At 41.7% G+C, this 19,445-nt stretch overlaps 1 protein-coding gene across 1 annotated transcript; it reads right to left on the reverse strand.

Moving 5' to 3' along the window:
- Positions 1 to 2,534: 2,534 nt before the first annotated feature.
- LOC136517044 (derlin-1.2) lies at positions 2,535 to 6,594 on the reverse strand. The gene is made up of 7 exons (XM_066510557.1): positions 6,425 to 6,594; positions 4,312 to 4,447; positions 3,763 to 3,836; positions 3,568 to 3,661; positions 3,342 to 3,470; positions 3,043 to 3,203; positions 2,535 to 2,904 (listed from the first exon to the last, which is right to left on the reverse strand). The coding sequence occupies exons 1-7, from the start codon at positions 6,439 to 6,441 to the stop codon at positions 2,784 to 2,786; spliced, it is 732 nt and encodes a 243-aa protein (XP_066366654.1). The 5' UTR covers positions 6,442 to 6,594; the 3' UTR covers positions 2,535 to 2,783.
- Positions 6,595 to 19,445: the final 12,851 nt, after the last annotated feature.

Consider the following 19,445-nt stretch of genomic DNA (forward strand, 5'->3'; position numbering starts at 1 on the left):
GAGTTGGATAATGGTCTTTTCCACGTTACACCTAGATTCGTTTAATAATCTATTAAAAGCCTCTCATCTAAACAATGGGAATGGGAACGCTTAATGCTTATTGCTTAGTTGTTGGGGCAATGGTAGAAGTCGAGCATGAGAAGGGAACTCATACTCGCGCGTGTAGGATGCTACACCTAGATAATTAACTACTAAAACCAATGAGGGTACAACCTGACTTACCTTACTAATCTGGCTAAGGAATAATACCATGTTCCTAATATGATAATCTTGATGGTAACTTGGATATTTTTTCTCATGCGAGGGGTAGGTCGTCGTGAGTGTGGGATCTCAGATGACATAGCTTGTGGAGCAATAAGGACCGTGTATTGGGATACGTAAGTCCGAGTAACCACCCGTACAGACCACATGTCGTGGATGGGGTCGACAAGCGGAGTAACTAGTTGTGACCTGTTTATCCGTGAAACTAGCAAGGGGGGTGGCGCCGGTCAGGAATGTCCAGTATATTGACCAGGAACCCAGTCGAACCTTTCATGTGACACTCGGGCTGGATTAGGGAAAGGTTGGAAGACGTGAGGCAACCCTTACTCTCGTGCAAGGGTATGGAGGTTTGTCCCATTCTTTCGTGTGGGTATAGTTGTACACCACTGTAGACTTGCAGAGTTTTAAAAGCATAGAGTCCTTCGGGACAAAACTATTTGGTTGTTCTTTCTTTCTATACCCATGGTAGAATGGATGATAGACTATGAGCATCTTTGTTATAATGATAATGCTTTAACCTTAATGTTAAGCATAACATGTCATACTTTTAATAAACAATCATTGCTTTCCGCACTTATACAAATGCCTAATAATCACCCTGTGCATCCACCAAATAATATATGTTGGAATTAAATCTTGCGAGTACGCAATGTACTCATGGTGCAGCCGTTAAGTTGTTTTGCAGGTGACCAGGGCATCTTCCCAAGACTAGCCTCGGTGAATGTAATGGTTAGCAGACCTTGGAACGGGTGTTCTCCAAGATGAGCTGCGTGTAACCTGTCGAGTAGATGAGCGACAAGAGCGACAACCCAGGGCAGGGATAGAATTGTTCAGAGCTTTAGACTTAGTAGAAATCGTATAATCTTGAATCCCATTCTGTTATCAACAATGTTTCAGGAATGAGCGTGAGACTGGAGCGTGTATGTGATTGAGTCACCCAGTATGCATTGTATTGGGTATGTGTGTGTAACTCAGCGCAAAGATCCTGAAGAGGAGTTGCTACGTGCGCTCCTGGGGGCCTCGAAGTTGTTAATTCGATAACCCCCGTCGGCTTCGATATCGGTCCCGGACAGGACGGGTATTGAGGTGCGACAGCCGTAGCCTGGGCTCACCGGCCTGGCGCAGCGGCAAAGTGGAGCGAGTCCATCGGGGCCTGCTTGCCGGAGTGGTGAGCGTCCAAGCCTACGCCGGAGCCAGGGATGGATTCCGCCAGTGGCAGAGCACCCCTTCTCCTTCCTCCCGGAGCCCACGCGCGGCTAAGCTTGGGCCCGCGATGGAGCTCTCGCATCTGGGTCGGGGTAGCCATGCCCGAGCTCTGGGGGCGGCGGACGCCGGCTGAGGGGCCGCGCCACCAGGGCGGCGTGTTGACGGGGAGGACGAGCGTCGACGCTTGGTACTCGCACACGTGGGAGAGAACCAAGGCTAGGGGAAGAAAAAAAGAACGAACCGTTATCTATGTAACCAGTGATAGATGGGTAATTTTTTGCCCCAAGAGCCAGTGAAAGCAAGAGAAATGTGCTTTTGGATTTGTACTATGAAAAAATGTGCTTTTGGATTTGTACTATAGAAAAAGCTGCTTTTGGACAAAAGCAGCTATGACTTTTGGTCCCTTTAGTTGAGCTTGGGCCTGAATTAGCTTCCACGCAAAATGGCCCGGCACAAGAAAATTTATTTTCTTTTAAGTGCTCAGAGAGGGATAGGTTCAGATGGTACACTCATAGGCAACACAGCAGGAATTGAAGGCTAAGTATCATCACTGATGAAGCCTTAAAAGACTAGAGAGCCTGAATTGGCATAAACGTTGTGTTCTGCAGTTTCTACTATATGTTCATCGTGTATGACAACATGTAAATTGGTATTAGATGCAAATTTTGCTAGAAATACTCTTTTGAGCTCTTTTGGAGTAGTGTTCCAGCACAATATATCCACACACAGAGATACGAAATTTTCGCAACGACAAGAAGGGTGCAAGCAACAACTAAAAAATTCTGCAGAACAGAATCGATTCAATCCACTGCTATATAACCAGGTCAAGTGAAGGTTAATCCGGAATAACCCGGGTGACAAACTGGCATAAACCCCGGAAAAGAACAAAATATAATGCGGAACAGGCCTAATGGGCTACCTAGCCTGCTCTGTTTCAGCATAAACAAAACTAACCAGTAAAGCCCAACTGTACCCGCATGAACTAGCCAAGCAAATTAATTAATTACCTTTTGTGTTTCCTTATAAAAAGAGGGAAACAATAATTCAGACACAAGCGTCCCTGAAAATGATTCAAACATGTGTACACAAATTGCCATTACACAGTTATGTTCATGCGTAAACATGGACGATGAACACTGTTAGGAACTAGATCAGTAGATGAAAGGATTCCGTACAAGTCCAGCTTTTTTTTTAAACAAAGTACCTAAGAGAGTGACCCTTAATCCTGGTTCACCCTACTATGTTCTGGGCCCTGCTTCTACATTGCCAGTCCGAACAGGAATCACGTTACAAGGTGTGTACTTCTCCAGGTCAATCTATTGATTGAGTCTATAGCTTCTTCCTCTGAAGGCACCAGTCCCGGCATTGCCGTTAGCTGGTGGCCGGACAGGAGCGTTGGCTTGCATGCCTATTCTGAATCGAGCAACAATCTTATGTCTGTGCAAGTGCAGCAGGTTAAGGAGACAAGGAGCAGAGATATTTTCAAAAATAAAGTAGCAATAGCAGAGAAATTGATCTTAGTTGTATATGCAAACTGAAAGAGAATGCTTTGGCCACGACCGTGTAAAAGGATACACCCATTTCGGGGTCTTCAGGTAGTTCTTTCCGGTGGCAAGAGGGTGCAACACCGAAAAGAAGTAGTATAGATGTCCAACCATGATACCCAGAAGGCCAGGCTTTAATGATGACCCAAATATCGTATCCAATAAGAGCATAACCCATGGAAGATAAAACGCCTGCAAAAAAAATGGGAGTACATCAACTACTAACGAATTAATCATATTGTCCACAGGTCCGCAAGGCTTACTTTGCCTGTTCACCAATTGAGCAACACGGAGATGGGAATTGCAATCAATGGTAGTGAAATTACATACCCTCAATTGGACAAGGCCGTATATATTTATCTGAGCATTCGGATTCTCTCGGCTCCAGACATAAACAAGCATGCTGACCATAGGTATTCCCAATGCATAAGTATTCAATATGGGAATAACAGACACCACCTGATTCAAGTAATACAGAGTTATACGCAAGTTTAGTAGAAGTTCAAGAGTGTCTCTTGGTTTGGTCTAATCTGAAATTCTGAAAAAAAAAACTGACCAATAGTGAGATGGCGCCAAATATCATCGTCCACAAGAAATCTGCTGTCCGTTTATCAAATGCTCCCTTTTCCAACATGACACCATACCTTGCTCTATGTAAGTCAATTTCAAACAGCCAAAGATAATTTAAAATTATAGATACTGTGGAAGTAACAATATTTTATCATTGGTGTTCAGCAAAACTTTCACTTACATCATCAGAAGGCGAATACCGAAGTTTATGGAAAATGGTCCCAGAAAGAAGAAACTTGTAAATAGCCTCCATACCTGCAGGGTTCATTTTTTTAATATATAAAAAATGAAGATATGGAGTAGGAGTGCAAAACATGTACTCCCTCCATTTCAAATTATAAGTCGCTTTGACTTTTTTAGTACATCCATTTTGCTATGCATTTAGATATAATAATATGTCTAGATACATAGCAAAATGAATGAACCAAAAAAGTCAAAGCGACTTATAATTTGGAACGGAGGGAGTAATTTACAAGTTCCAAGCATAAGTACATGATAGACAAATCAAAACAAAAGTGTTCTGATCTATTCATAGAAAACAAATATAGCAGAGAGGAATGCAATACATATATTTCAGAACAAACTCAAGCAAAGTAACTTCCCCTTAATTATCAGGCAAGGTAATCCAGCATGTTACAATGTCCTACCTAATAGAAGCTTACAATGTTTTGCAGTCGAAACTAAGCGATAATAATGTCGAAACTAAGAGAAAACAGAAACAGAAGCTTACCTCAAACTTCTTGAACACCCGAGGGTAATATAATATAAGAAAATCGTCATCCAGGATCTGGAGCCGAACTAGCACGGTGGTAAAGAAACACAATGTCCCATATGCCTTGCTTATAGGTGGAAGTGATTTGTAGTACCTGAAGAAGGCAAGTGAGCACACATTCCAAAGCGGCTTCAAAGCTAAAGGATTTATACCTGTTTCTTTGCACAAAGTCTCCAGAAACTAGCACTCCATCCGTTCCAAATTCTAAGACATTTTGGCTTTTCTAGATATATAGCAAAATAAGCAATGTATCTAGACATAGTGTATATCTAAGTGCATAGCAAAAGTCACGTATCTAGAGAAGCCAAAATGTCTTATGATTTGAAACAGAGGGGGTAATAATTTACAACTAATGCATGAGCAGAAATAAGAGCAGTAGTAGTAAACCAATGGACAATACATCACTCTATTACTTTACGTGATACAATCAAGATACAAAATTTGCAATTAGAAGCATAAGCACAACGACAAGGCTAAAGTTACTGGCACAAGCTATTCCCTCCCAATTGCATTATAGATTCATGGTCAATTCTGCATATATCACTCTGATGTTTTGTCTCTTCTCTTTTACCTGTTGCATTTTAATGCATGTGCCAACTGCCAACATTTTATAACTTTGGCCACTAATTTTCATTTATTCATATTTTTCACATACAAATGATATTAGTTGATGCTTCACAGTATAGTTTTAATTATTTTGGCCAGCATATAACTAGAAGAGGTAAGGATCAAAGGGTGCACAATGGAGACTGCTAATAGTCAAATTGGCAATTGAAGCGGAATTGAGGTAGTTGCCTGCTCAATTGATGTGTTTGGTGAATGGACAGTGGACACTATAGAGGGTAGGAGAGGAGTACAAAAATCATGAGTTCATAAACTGGCTCAAGAACCCATATCAGAACCTCATGCCTCAAGCCCTCAATTAACAAATTCAAATAGGAATAATTTAGCAGAGCTAAGGGTCACAGGCTCAGAGAATCAGGCTAAACTGGTTCGATCATTTCAGCTAGTACAAAAATGGTGACAGTTTCAGATGACCAGATCTACGGATTTTAACCACCGACACCAACATCTTTAATCAAATTCTTTTGTTGATTGGCAGAGTCATCACCAGTATCAAGGGCCCAATAATCAAAGATCATCAAAGGGGGTGTCTTCATGATATATTGTACTGTCAATGATGCCCCAGCAAAAGCAAAAGGGGAAAGAAAAACAAGTCGTGTTTGTAGATTTCGACAACAGCAAAGTGGCAAAATATTTTTAGTAATTTATAGAATACCTCTATGCATCAGATGATGCACACTCCAGTTCTTCCTTTCGAATTAAACTAATCGTGAATAATGCTTCAAATACCCTTATTCAGAAACCAGGAATCATTTTTCGCCAAAGACACTAAGTATGCAGCACAAACAATCATGGAACTAAATGATATAAAAATGATCTGTAAGGATTACATATTGATATATTGTCGTCACTGACACGTCCAGATAACCTTCCAGCCCAAGATCACAAAGTTTGAAGTGCATGGAAAATTTATTGTTATTCAAACTTGAATGAAAATGGAGCCTGTAAACAACCAATTCAGGTGCTAGAATTTTCACAGGAATAAAGGAAAGTGGTGAATCAACTTCGCTTCTAAGTTGAAAGACTATTTATCATGAGTGATAACTAACCCTTCATCTTGTGACAGTACAAACTCGCAGTACAAAGCCGGATGATATGTATATAACGCTGTACCAGTCCAGCAACATACAGATAAGATCACTAGAGAACCGACGAACATGAACCTATCAGCTTAAATCCCCCACCAATTTCGAAGCCGAACCCTAAGGGACCAAAGTGGCGCTACGACTCCGCAACCCCAGCCCTCTACTGTGCAACACAAGGATAAGCCCACTCTATTCTGATAAAAATGAGAGAATCCATCGATTACTCGGAACAGTTCAGCTCGAATTCCTCTAGCAATCCCCAATCCGAATCACGGGGGCCTACCATATGACATCTACACGTCGGAATCTGAGATCGAAGCTCGGAATCAGATGAAACCGCTGTAAGAGTCGAGGAGACTCACTCGGCGGGCGAAGACATCTTCACGAGTCGATGGATCCGAGGCCTCGACGTTCCCGTGGTCTAGTCTCCTCTCGCGTCCTCTTCCTTCTTCTCGTCGTCCCGTTCGAAGCTTGGGACTTGGGAGGAGGAAGAACCGAAGAAGAGCTGGGGTTGAAACCGAGGTCGCCGCGCCTGCGGGAACCTTCTGGAGGAGAGAAGCAAACGCACCGTTGATCTCCGATCGGAGGGATGAAGATGGCTCGACACGTAGGTGTGTGCGCTACGGCGCAGATTGGTCGTGCTACGCGGCTGGATGCTGAGGTGGCCTTGGTCGTGTGCTACGTCGAACTGACCCGGAGTTTGATTTAGAACGCTGCAGGACCTGATCGGCCGTGTTAGGGTAAGTAGTCCCTCAAAATTTGACCCCTTACTCTCACGAAGGAGAATCCCTTGTTCAGATTTCAGCCTTTATTTTTCCTCTGTGCTCCAAATAAACCCTCATTTGGTCCTTCCCTCACCTATATTTTATATATAACTTCTGACTACCGAGTCCAGCATTTTATATGTAAACCGTGTTATTTGAAATTGGTATTGTTGGAATAGATATTTCGAATCGAATTAACAAATCAAGCACAAGCCAAAACATATAATTAAATAATGTTATTCTTTTTTCTCCCTCACATCAATCTCACAGCTCGCACTCAGCACTCCATCCGCACGTACATAACTCCCTCTCCCTCTTTTTGCTTTGTAGCAGGGGAAGTCAGGGCCTGGAAAGAGTAGCATCAAGGGGCCAGGGACTCACGGAGCCACGCACAGTAGGGGAAAGGGAGCGCCGCATAACATAGCGCAACAGCAGCAGAAGAGGGCCTAGCACAGGCAGCCAGCGAGCGATGGCGGCCACACCGGCCAGATCTACCAGCACGGATGGAGGCCACGGGGAGAAGAAGGAAGGCACCGAGCCTACCTGGACGAAAGACTCCACGACGACGTGGGAGTAAGCCGTTGGTCTCCTAGGTGGAGAGCTCGGATCGGAGTCCCCCACACCTAGGAGTTTGTTTTCTAGGACAGAGAAATAAGAGACCCTCATCCATCGAAGCTAGGATCAGAGAACGGTTGGAGACGAGATTTTGTGTTTCATCCCTCAAAAATAAGATAGGAGTTGAGATAAGGGGCTCATTGGAGTTGCTCTTATTGTATCCACTACAATAACACCTAATCGGACATGGCTAACGCACGAGAGGCTCACCGCACATCGCATGACCGTCGTCAACCTCGTGCAGCCCCTTCCCCTTCTTCCTCGTGGCGTCCCCTTCTTTCTCCTCACCGGCGTCTTCTTCGTTCCCAGTGACCCTCTCCCCCGCCGCTGCCCCCTCCTGTCGCTTTGGTGCCCTAGCGTGCCCGCGGTGGCTGCCTTCACCCCCCTCACCGGAGCTCGCCCTCCCCGAAACTCCACCGCCCTAACCTGACCCGGGCGCCACGGCCACTAGGTCCATAACTGCCCTCCGACCATCCCCACCGCCTGGCCAGCCTTCCTTCCCCCAAACCCTCCCTTTGTAAGCCCGCTGGAGTTGAAGATGAGAGGAGAGCTCGCTGGAACCCTAACTCAAAGATCTAGGAGGAGGAGGCCTACCTCGCCGGATACGCCATGGCCGCCGATAAATCCGCCGGATCCGCCATGGTCGGCACGGGTGGGGCGCAGGCATGGGCGGTGGGGAGGAAGCCACTGGTCGCGTGAGAGAGAGAGAGAGAGAGTGAGGGGAGGCAGGCGTGGGGAGTGGTTGTGCGGGTCATGTAAAATACGGTCATCCGTATCGAAGTCATTACCTAATCAATTTGCCTTTTCTTTGTTAGTCAGCTGCATCGAGCGTACCTCACTTAGAATCGTTGTTGGATTCTCAACAACAATAAACAATGTTTAGAAAAGGTAGGTTTCTTTCTCAGGGTCGTCTCGGGAATTTCATAGACTCTATGCTAAATTAGTATTATATATGTCCTAATCTTATCTACGAGATATAATGCTATACAACATACTATTTGAAAACATATCATTTTACTGGACTTGTCTTCAAAATAGCATTTACTGTTTATTTGAAAAGAATTATTCATTACTAATTGTTAAATAATTTCAAGACCATTTTTAATAAATTAAATAATCGACTATTTTAGAATCTATTGCATCCTAATAAGTTAGACCAACTATATCAAGTTGAAAAATATCAAAATTTATTTTATTATTATTTCATCAGGTGATTAAGTCGACTTTATTGTGGTGTATTTATTGCTCACCAATGGAAGAGAAATTAAATTCAACTAAATTCAAATCACAAACTTGATGAACACATGATTAGATTGAAAAGCGAAAAAAACTATGTAGTGGTTGAAAAGAAAAAAATCTGCTCTGAGGTTATTGGAACTTGGATTCCTAACTTGTATTTGATCTATGAAAGTGTTGGAAGTTCCAAGGTCTTAGTAGCGGTTGTTGGAGCAAGAAGGACAAGGATTTTTTTATGAAGTAGTATCACATTATGATGATGATTCAATCTATTAAGATTGCATTTCAGCTTCTAATGGTATCTTACATTGTGATCTCTATGATGTCCTTAGGACACATGTAGTGTCAATACTTTATTATGATCTTTTCTTATCCTTGAATTATTTATTTGTGCAACTAATTTGTTTTATTTCTTTGTTCCTAGGCTATGGGTCAATTCTCGTCTATAGAGCATACAAGGAGTAATTATAATAAATGTAAAGTATCGTATCGTACATCTGCAAAAATGATGACCTTGAAATTCATTTTAGATGTCGTTTGAAGAGGATCATGAAGTTGTTGTGTTGGAGGCACGATAGCCTCTCCTTCAAGTATTCTTGGATCATCTGGTTAATTGGGAGGAACTTCATGAAGATGGTATTGATTTCAACAACCATGTGTATTGGGAACGAAATGAAGGTGGGTTTCACACCTTTTATTTTGTTTCAATTTGTTATATGCGTGCAATTTTAGTTTTATTTTGATCTAGTTCTTTTATTCTGATGATGTTGATCCAATTCAGTTTTCGTTTTGGTTTGAAGATGTGTCTCATGTTGGCAATCAACAAGGACTGACCAAGCATGAAGCAGTAGATCAATAAGGAGCAACTGTTTAGATTCTCTTTTTTATTGTCGGTTTGAATCTGCTTTGCGAGCAACCTTGTTGGAGCTCACGAGCGACTCTTGCAAGATATGTACTAAATGGCAATGTAGAAATACAAAAATACCTTTAATAGTGAAGTTTTAAAGGAGCTGGATGTAGGGTCGAGATGGCGGACTAGAGGGGGGTGAATAGTCCTTTGTAAAAATAATCGCGCTAGCTAACTGAAACAAATACGGAATTAAAACTATCGGTCTAGCCAAAACTACACCCCTCTATCTAAGTTATCAAGCAACTTACAAAGATCCTAATTAGGCAACAAAGGTGCTGGGCTAGTGTTGGTAGTCCTTAACGATAAAATCCGACCGCCAATTAAGACATAAAAAGAGGAGAAATTGGCAATCTTATACACATAGGCATTTACTATTAACCTAGTTCCATATGTATTTGGAGAATATTGTTTTGCAGGACACAAACACAAATGCATGAAAGATTTCACCAAAAGACGCTTTCTGACGCTAATTTGTGCAAAGGAACAACCAAGACGCCCATCAACTCAACTCAACCGGGTGCAACACCGACCAAGGAGCAGCCTAGGTCCAGCCCACAACCCACCGCACGAAGGCGGTGGCGAGGAGGCTTGGTTAGGGGGCAGGCAACCCCCCCACCAGCGCTTCTTGGCCACCCCTTGCTTTGGCGGTAGCATGACTCCATGCAGAAGGCGGTGGTGCATGGACTTCACACCAGGAATAACCACAACACCGCCTCTCCTCCTTGTATAAATAGAGGGGCAACCCCACCCTCCTCTAGAACACACACAACAAGAGAGCAAGAGGAGAAGAAGAGCTTCATTCCTACCTAAGCTTTAGCTACAATAATATAGGGAGTGAGAGAGGAAAGAGTTGGAGAAGTGCCGGGGCTGTCGGCAACCTCCTCTAGTGTACTCGCTACACTTAGTGGAAGGAGTGTCAAAGCTAGAAACTCCTCCACTTGTACCTCTACGATCATCTTACTACTTGAAGTAAGAATTTCATGTTTTACTTTGGAATTGATATCTTAAGAAAAGTTATCTTTGTTCATTATAAGCTTGCGGGTTCGTCGTCCATCCCTATGACGGTTGCTCTAGTAGAGGACTCCTGATAAAGACGGATGTTCCTGGCCACACTAGAGTAGTAACCAATAGCGTAGATGTGGTGTTTGAGCTAGAAGTTACCTTCGTTTGCCTCATACTCCACGGTTGAGGGGTAGGCGGTAGGTGGTGACAGCCCTGTCCATCCCTTGTAATCCCCCACGTTCGGATACAGTGTAGAGCTGTAGGCCAGCAATGATTGGTAGACCAAGTGTTATCTGGTGCCCAAAGTAAGTCTATAGTGGCTGTTGACATTCCTTAGCGTCGTTACTAAGAATAGAGTTGAATCTAGTCCCCGGCAATGACACCAGAAATGCTTGTTGGTATTTATTAACTTATCACTTGTGTTAGTAACCACCTAATGTATGTCTATATCTCTTAATATTACTTTATCAGGTTGTCATCCCTAGTGATGATGCCAGAGATGCTTGTTGGCACTACTTAGCATTACTACTAGAATAATACTAAGTAGCTCTTTATTATTGTATGTGACTAGGAAGAATATATATATATATATATATATATATATATATATATATGTGTGTGTGTGTGTGTGTGTGTGTGTGTGTGTGTGTGTGTGTGTGTGTGTATGAAAGGGATCTGCAAGCGCACAGATAATATATCATTGTAGCACTTCACCCTAGAGTATTTCAGGTATCATTATTTATATTTTTACCACAAGAAAGGTCAGGCGAGAACATGTACTGATAACTTAAACGATTGATAGAGCAGTAAACCATAACCAATATTCTACTCACAACGGGGGTAAGTTAAGAGGTAAATGTATATATGAATAATGTATAGTAACTAATTATTGATCACTCATAGTACTCCCTTCTATGGCATTAGCATGGTTAAGTAGAATATTAGAGGAATAATTCCTAAATCATTTTTAATTATAAGTCAAAGCATACATTGATTAGTGCAATTACACCTAGTAGTCATGGCTAAAATCAACTTCATATCTACACATAAGGGATATTAGTAAGGAAGATTGTGGCAGAATCGCCTAATCTACTGCCTGTTCGGTTGGCTGGTTCGTTTTGTTGCTGGTTCGTGAAGAAGTACTGCTGGCTGGTTTGTGTGAGAGAAAAATACTGTTTTGGCTAGAAATTTACGATCGTTTATGACAAGCCACAGCCAAACAAACAGGCTACTAATGTCTCCCAGGAGTGCTCGTTGTCTATTAGACACTAAGCACTCAAAGGAGAACACCAAATTACGTGGTCCCGTCGGGCACACCCTAGGGGAGAGCCCAAAAACCCACATTTTCCATCAAGATCATAAATGAGAAAATAAAGCTTATATCATTCTTAACCATTTCTTACATCACTTTACATGTAACATCAGAGTATAACATTTGTTATTTATAATAGCGGAATGTGATCATATTATCAGAGTTGTGAACAATTTAATTGAATAGCAGAATATAAACATGTGATCAGAGTTACAACGGAAATAAATATCTATACATGACATGATGAAGCAATGATATATAAACTATGACAACAGATTATAAAAAATTCTATTTATCAAAATATTTGGTGAGAGTTATAAATGGAAACTATGATTGCAGCATAAAGGAAATCCTCTCTGAGCCCACCAGGAGGAATCCACACATAAAGGTTAGCTCTAGCCTCCACCTGTCACCTACAACTAGGAGAAATAAAACCCTGAGTACTCAATTGTACTCAGCAAGACTTACTCGATAGGAGAAAAAAAAGACGCTAAGGATATGCAAGGCTATCTAGCTTGTGGGTTGATTGCATCTGCATGAAGCATTACTAAGCATGCGTCCTTATATTTGATTTTTATTAGCAGCCACATTAGTTCATTAACCAACCACTCTATGTAAGCACCTGTGCTATTTTCATGCAGGTGGTAAGCAATCAGATTTCCTTTTCCATTCCCTCTTTCATCTTCCAGTTCTTACTACGGTGCTAGGCCTTTGACAAGCTGTACCGGATTTCCTGGTAATTCACGAATCAATGCCCCCAGCTGGTGTGGCAGAACCTCCTAAGTTATAGGGCCCACATGCACCTGTCACTGTCCGACGACCTTTGACATTTATGCATATGTTTCCAATAACTTAAAAAGACTGTCGGGTGCCCTCGGGGAACCCCAAATCATCCACAATTTCCGAGCAGGATCACGTTACAGAGTCATTGCAGTATTACAACATTTATTCAAATATCAAAACTAGAGTAAAAACAACGGAAGTCTTACGATAACATAGTTCACAAACCAGTTGTTTCAAACCTTACAAACTAAGTTCGATAATTATTACAAACCATAGTAGTAGTGGAGTGGCATAATGAACATATACTTAACACACAAAATAAACATCCTGCCCAAGGATCACACATTTACTTCTCATCGTCAGAACGAACGATAGTCATGCAGCACGATCCAAAACAGATCTGCTCATGAAGCTCACCTGCAACAAGGGGTCAACAAACCCTGAGTACAAAAGTACTCAACAAGACTTAACCGAAATATTAACTGATAAACTCAGTAATATATGCTTAGGGATTCAAGGTATAGCTTTAACAATGATCAAAGTTCTTTTGCGTAAAAGCTCTTTTAACAACATTCTTTATATAGAAAACTTCTCAAGAATTATATACAAAGCTGACACGATCCACACTGAGATCATGAAACTTCATATCCAACACCTTTACAAGCCTTATTCAAGTTCCGGTTATTAATTCTATGATGATGAACAGTGAGTTGAGTCTCCATAACCGAGGAGCAACGACGATTCAAACCGATTAAGCCCAGCTGGGGATTCCAGACCACACGACATATGCAGGTCCCTGACTCACATATATCAACCTACCCTTGGATCCTCTAAAACAAGAATGGGTCCGCGCCACCCGAGAATACAGTACTCCACCATTACAGCCCATGGCCACGTGGGTACACGCTATTCCCGCCATCTCTCCACTCCTAGTGCGCGAGTAGCCATTCTCATAATAGAATTTCCAAGTTCAGGCTTACCAGAGTATGTGGTTAGTACTACAAATTCTCACCTCATATAATTCGACAACGGACGTGCCTTAATCGACACAGGCGGAAAGAACCCACTCACAAGACCTCCATGTCTTGTGGCTCACACACACCGAGTCCACCCGGTCTAGATTTATTACTCCACATTCCCATATCACATGCTAACAATATTGACCAATGTCCCATTTAAAACTTGCAGGTGACAGGGGGTCACCCGACTTTCATCGTTCTACGCATAGCTAAGCAAAACTAGGCATATACGAGTTTAAAACTGGTAATATGGTAAATATGGAATAACAAGGGTGGTAATGCACCAATTAGGCTCTTACTTAACTCCTAATCACTTAATGCAGTAACGGAAAGCAAAAGCGAAATTAATTTGTAAAACACAAGGTAGGGTTGTATGCATCCGGGGCTTGCCTTCGTTGACGGAAAAGTCCGGTTCTTACGACGTTACACAAGGATTCGATCCGACCTCAACAGACGGATTAACCTCCTCAACAACTTGATTAACTACCACGTTTTCACCTTCGTTCACTACACGTAATAACAATGCCATGTTTAACATGATGTGGAATATGAAACATGATGCTCGATGATGGATGCAAAATTAACAATTTGAATACAACTTTCCTTCGCGGTACAGTTGCAAGTCAACCAACTAAATCCTTTTTCATAACACATACATCAATTGCCAAGGATCATCATCAACTAAGGACCCAAGGTCATCACTCAATCCAAAAGTCCAAACAAAAACCTAAATCATTAAAGATTACTATTTGCTTTTATGAATTAATTATTTAATTCAAAATTATGAAATAAATCAACTTATTCTAATTGAGCTCAAAATTTTAGTACATGTTCATTACATGTTAACTAAGTGGCAAAACAAATTTCATAATTTTTGGATAAATAAATAAGCCTAGAAAAATCATGGAAATCCATTTATGAATTAATTGAGCAATTTTTACCACATTTAAAAATTACTGAAAAACATTATTTCATATTTTTCTTAAATACTATACATCATAGAGAAGTCACACAAAAATTTTCATAATTTTTGGAGCTTTAAATAAATCTATACAAAAATAACAAAAACAGATACTATTCAATCAAATCTGAAAATAGAAAAAAAATCCATTTGAACGCTGAGTCACTGACAACGGGTCCCACATGTCATCTTCAACCTCCGACGTTGACTACGGCAGCGATGGCTCTGACCAGCGATTTCTCGCCGACAGTGAGATCAACGGCGACGGCCAACGTACCAAAATGATCACCAAGTCTAGGCGCATCGATTGACGTCCCTATCAGCACGGATTACGGCCCTACACTAGCTCGTCGTCGGCCATGGCGGACGCGGTGACACGGCAGTGCTACGCCGGCAAAACGAAGCCAAAAACGGGGAAACAGAGGGCATGGGAAGGTCCAGTAGCTCACCACGAACACTTTGGAGCAAAGAATGGGACCGGATGAGCTACGATGACACGGGTCAACGTTGACAGGGTTCACGGCGGAGCGATCTTCAACGATGGCGATGCTCCGGTAGCTGTGGTGGTCAAAATGAGAAACCAATGGGTCACAAAGCACTACATCATTGCAGCGAAGCCGAAGCAAGACTCGGCAAGGGTAGGGACTCACCGTAGCGCGCTGGCCACGGCGACGCGGGCTCGACAACGGGGCTGCCGGCCGTGGAGAAGAAACACGATGAGCGGTGGTTCCCAGTGAAATTAAGCTGAATTGATGGGTTGGCTGAGCACGTAAGGCTAAAGCGGAGCTGGGACAAGCTTATCAGCGATGGTGGAGCACGACAACGATGGCACGGGCTCACCGGAGTGGAGCAGCGGCGACGGAAAAACAAAGCAAGGGAGAAGGGCAACGACGATGGCGGCTCAGGCTTAAAAGGATGGCCAGGAAGCTCAAGGAAGCCACGACAAAGCCTTCAGCGTGCCAACGCGATGTCCAGACGGCCGCGCGCGCGACTGGAAGCAAGCCGAAGCTCGCCGGCGGTGTAGCGCAAGCGGTGAACACTGTTCATCGAAATTACAAGTTTGCCATTCGCCAAAATTCACAAATTACTCCCAAATTTTCATAACAACTCAAAAATCTCCAAAAATAAAAGTTGTTCAAAATCAAAAGTTCTACAACTTTGCTTTTATAACCATTTCCTAATTCGGTCTAGATTTTGAAATGAACTTTTGAATTCAAATAGGGAAATTTAACGAATTACGCCTTTTTGAATTACTCAAAATTTTTCTAAACAACTTGAAAAACTCCAAAAATAAACTTTGTATAACTTGCCAAGCTCTACACTTTTGCTTTTGGGCCCAACCCCAAAATATGCTTAGATTTTGAAATGGATTTTCAGGGTAGGATTTAAATGTTGAAAAGCGGGGTTTCCTCGAAAAATTCAAACTCCAAACAAACATTGAACTTGAGTCAAATAATACATTGCAACACATACCACATAAATATAAACTTGTATTAGTGTATGCATCTCAAAGTTTTCACCAAATGCCAAATGTTTTGCAATGCATATGATGACATGTCAGATTTTAATATTTAAACACCCGAGGTGTTACAATCCTTCCCCCTAAAAGAAATCTCGCCCCGAGATTCAAAGCCATAGGGTAAGTAATGGAAAAGGAAATGTGTCGCGAGAACACATACAAACTCTGTTCATAAAACAGCTGAGGTCCCTTTACAAAACACAATTTGTACTACCGAACTCAACTTACATTACTCTATTCTATATTGACGCTAGAAATTCTAGAAACTTTTCTAACAAGTAATCTTCTGATTCCCAAGTAGCTTCCTCTTCTGAATGTTGATTCCATTGTATCTTATAGAACTTGATTGTCCATCTTCGAGTAACACGATCTTTCTGATCTAACACTCAGATACGATATTCGGAATAAGTTAAATCCGGTTCTAGTTCCACTCCTTCAACTTCAACATTCTGTTTAGGCACTCGGAGACACTTCTTCAATTGAGAAACATGGAGCACATCATGCACAGCTGCAAGATATTCAGGTAATTTCAAGCGATATGCCACTTTTCCATACCTCTCCAAAATTTGATATGGTCCAATGTATCGGGGTGCCAACTTTCCTTTAACACCAAAACAGTTAACTCCCTTCATTAGTGATACTTTCAGATATACAAAATCTCCTTTGTTGAATACCAATGGTCTCCATCGTCTATCCGCATAACTCTTTTGGCGGGACTAAGCTATCTTCAGATTACTCTGTATTTGCCTAACCTTGTCTTCTATTTCTTTCACAAGGTCAACTCCAAAGAATCTTCTCTCTCCTGGCTCAGACCAACTCAACGATGTTCTGCACCTATGACCATAGAGTGCTTCAAATGGAGCCATTCTAATGCTTTCCTGATAACTATTGTTGTATGAGAACTCAGCCAAAGGTAAGCATTCGTCCCACTTATTGGAATAGTTAAGGACACAACATCTTAACATATCTTCAAGTACTTGATTAACCCTTTCAGTCTATCCATCAGTCTGCGGATGATAAGCTGTACTATACAGAAGTTTGGTACCCAATGAAGAATGCAATTGTTTCCAAAAGTTGGAGACAAACTATGTACCCCTATCTGACACAATAGTCTTGGGTACTCCATGGAGACTCATGATTCTTGCTAAATACATCTTGGCATATTGGATCGTAGGATATATTGTCTTGACTGGAAGAAAATGTGCTGACTTAGTGAGTCGATCTACAATAACCCATACTGAGTCAAATCCCTTTGATGTCTTGGGTAGACCAACAATAAAGTCCATACTTATGTCCTCCCACTTCCAAGATGGAATAGGTAATGGTTGTAACTCACCAGCAGACCTCAAATGTATAGCTTTCACCTTTTGACAAGTATCACACTTTGCTATGTATCTAGCAATCTCTATTTTCATTTTAGTCCACCAGAATCTTTGCTTCAAGTCATGGTACATCTTGTTACTTCCCAGATGGATTGATAACCTAGTAGCATGTGCCTCATCTAGAATTGACTACCGCAACTCAGGAACTTTTGGTACCACCAGGCGATCCTTGAACCACAACACATCTTCATTGTCAATACTAAAGCATTCTGCTTTTCCATTCTTGACTCTTTCCTTAATATGGGCTATACCCTTGTTTTCCTTCTGAGCAGCAATAACTTGATCTCGAATAGTGGCTTCAACAATTATGTTGGTCAAACTTCCTTGTTGAATTACTTCTACATTCAACTTTTCCATTTCTTGACATAAATTCAAACCCATTGTTCTCACTGTCAGACAATTGCAATAACTTTTGCGACTGAGGGCATCTGCAACCACATTTGCTTTACCGGGGTGATAATGTACTTCCAAATCACAATCCTTAATCAGTTCTAACCATCTTCTTTATCGCATGTTCAACTCTGACTGAGTAAAGATATACTTTAAGCTCTTGTGGTCTGTATACATATGACACGTATTACCAAGCAGGTAATGCCACCAAATCTTCAGAGCATGAACCACAGCTGCTAACTCCAAATCATGAGTCGGATAGTGTTCTTCATGTTGCTTAAGTTGCCGGGATGCATAAGCAATGACTCAGCCTTCTTGCATCAACACACATCCAATACCAATACCTGAAGCATCACAATAAACATCAAACGGCTTCTCGATGTCAGGTTGGGCTAATACTGGTGCAGTGGTTAACAGTCTCTTCAAAGTCTGGAAAGCCTCCTCACAATCTGATGACCAGACAAACTTAACTTGGTTCTTCAACAATTCAGTTATGGACTTTGATATTTTTGAGAAATCTGGAATAAACCGACGGTAATACCCCGCCAAACCCAGAAAACTCCGAACTTGATGAACTGTGGTTGGTGGTTTCCAATCAAGCACATCCTTCACTTTGCTTGGATCAACTGCAACTCCTTCGGCTGACAAGACATGTCCAAGAAATTGCACTTCCTTAAGCCAAAAATCACACTTGCTGAACTTGGCATATAGTTGATGTTCTCTCAAGCGGGTCAGAACAATTCTGAGATGTTTCGCATGTTCTTTCTTATTCTTGGAATATACTAAAATGTCATCAATAAACACCACTACAAACTTGTCTAGCTCAGGCATGAATACTGAGTTCATTAGATACATGAAATGAGCTGGAGCATTTGTCAAACCAAAAGACATTACCAAATATTCATATAATCCATATCTTGTGGTAAATGCCATTTTGGGAATATCTTCAGGCTTTATCTTGATTTGGTGATATCCTGACCTCAAATCTATCTTGGAGAAAACTTTAGCTCCGGCCAATTGATCAAAAAGCAGATCTATCCGAGGTAATGGATACTTATTCTTGATGGTCACTTCATTCAATGGACGATAGTCGACACATAACCTCAAAGTCTCATCTTTCTTTTTCACAAAAATTGCCGGACATCCCCAAGGTGAAGAACTAGGTTGGATAAATCCTTTCTCAATCAATTCTTGTAACTGAGTCTTCAACTCGGCCAATTCCTTAGGTGGCATCCTATAAGCTCTCCGAGAAATTGGAGCTGTTCCAGGTTGTAACTCTATATTGAACTGTACATCCCTATCAGGTGGTAGACCGGGTAAATCTTCAGGAAACACATCCGGAAATTCACACACTACCGGAATATCTCTAATCTCTTTGATAGCAGTTGCACAAATCTTGCCCACTGATCTTCTTAGGGTTGGAAGTTGGATAAGAAGTTGAGAATTACTATCAGGCAAACTTACTCTTAAAGTCCTATTCAAAATATCTA

This window comes from Miscanthus floridulus, chromosome 17 (assembly GCF_019320115.1).
Source record: "Miscanthus floridulus cultivar M001 chromosome 17, ASM1932011v1, whole genome shotgun sequence".
In the NCBI taxonomy this organism is placed as follows: Eukaryota; Viridiplantae; Streptophyta; class Magnoliopsida; order Poales; family Poaceae; genus Miscanthus; species Miscanthus floridulus.

What these genes read in the sequence shown, in the direction of transcription:
- LOC136517044 (XM_066510557.1), bottom strand. An exon ending in TTGGCGCCATCTCACTATTG is followed by an intron (nt 3,471 to 3,567) that starts GTCAGTTTTTTT and finishes TACTTGAATCAG; the next exon opens with GTGGTGTCTGTTATTCCCAT. An exon ending in CTGAAGACCCCGAAATGGGT is followed by an intron (nt 2,905 to 3,042) that starts GTATCCTTTTAC and finishes GCACTTGCACAG; the next exon opens with ACATAAGATTGTTGCTCGAT.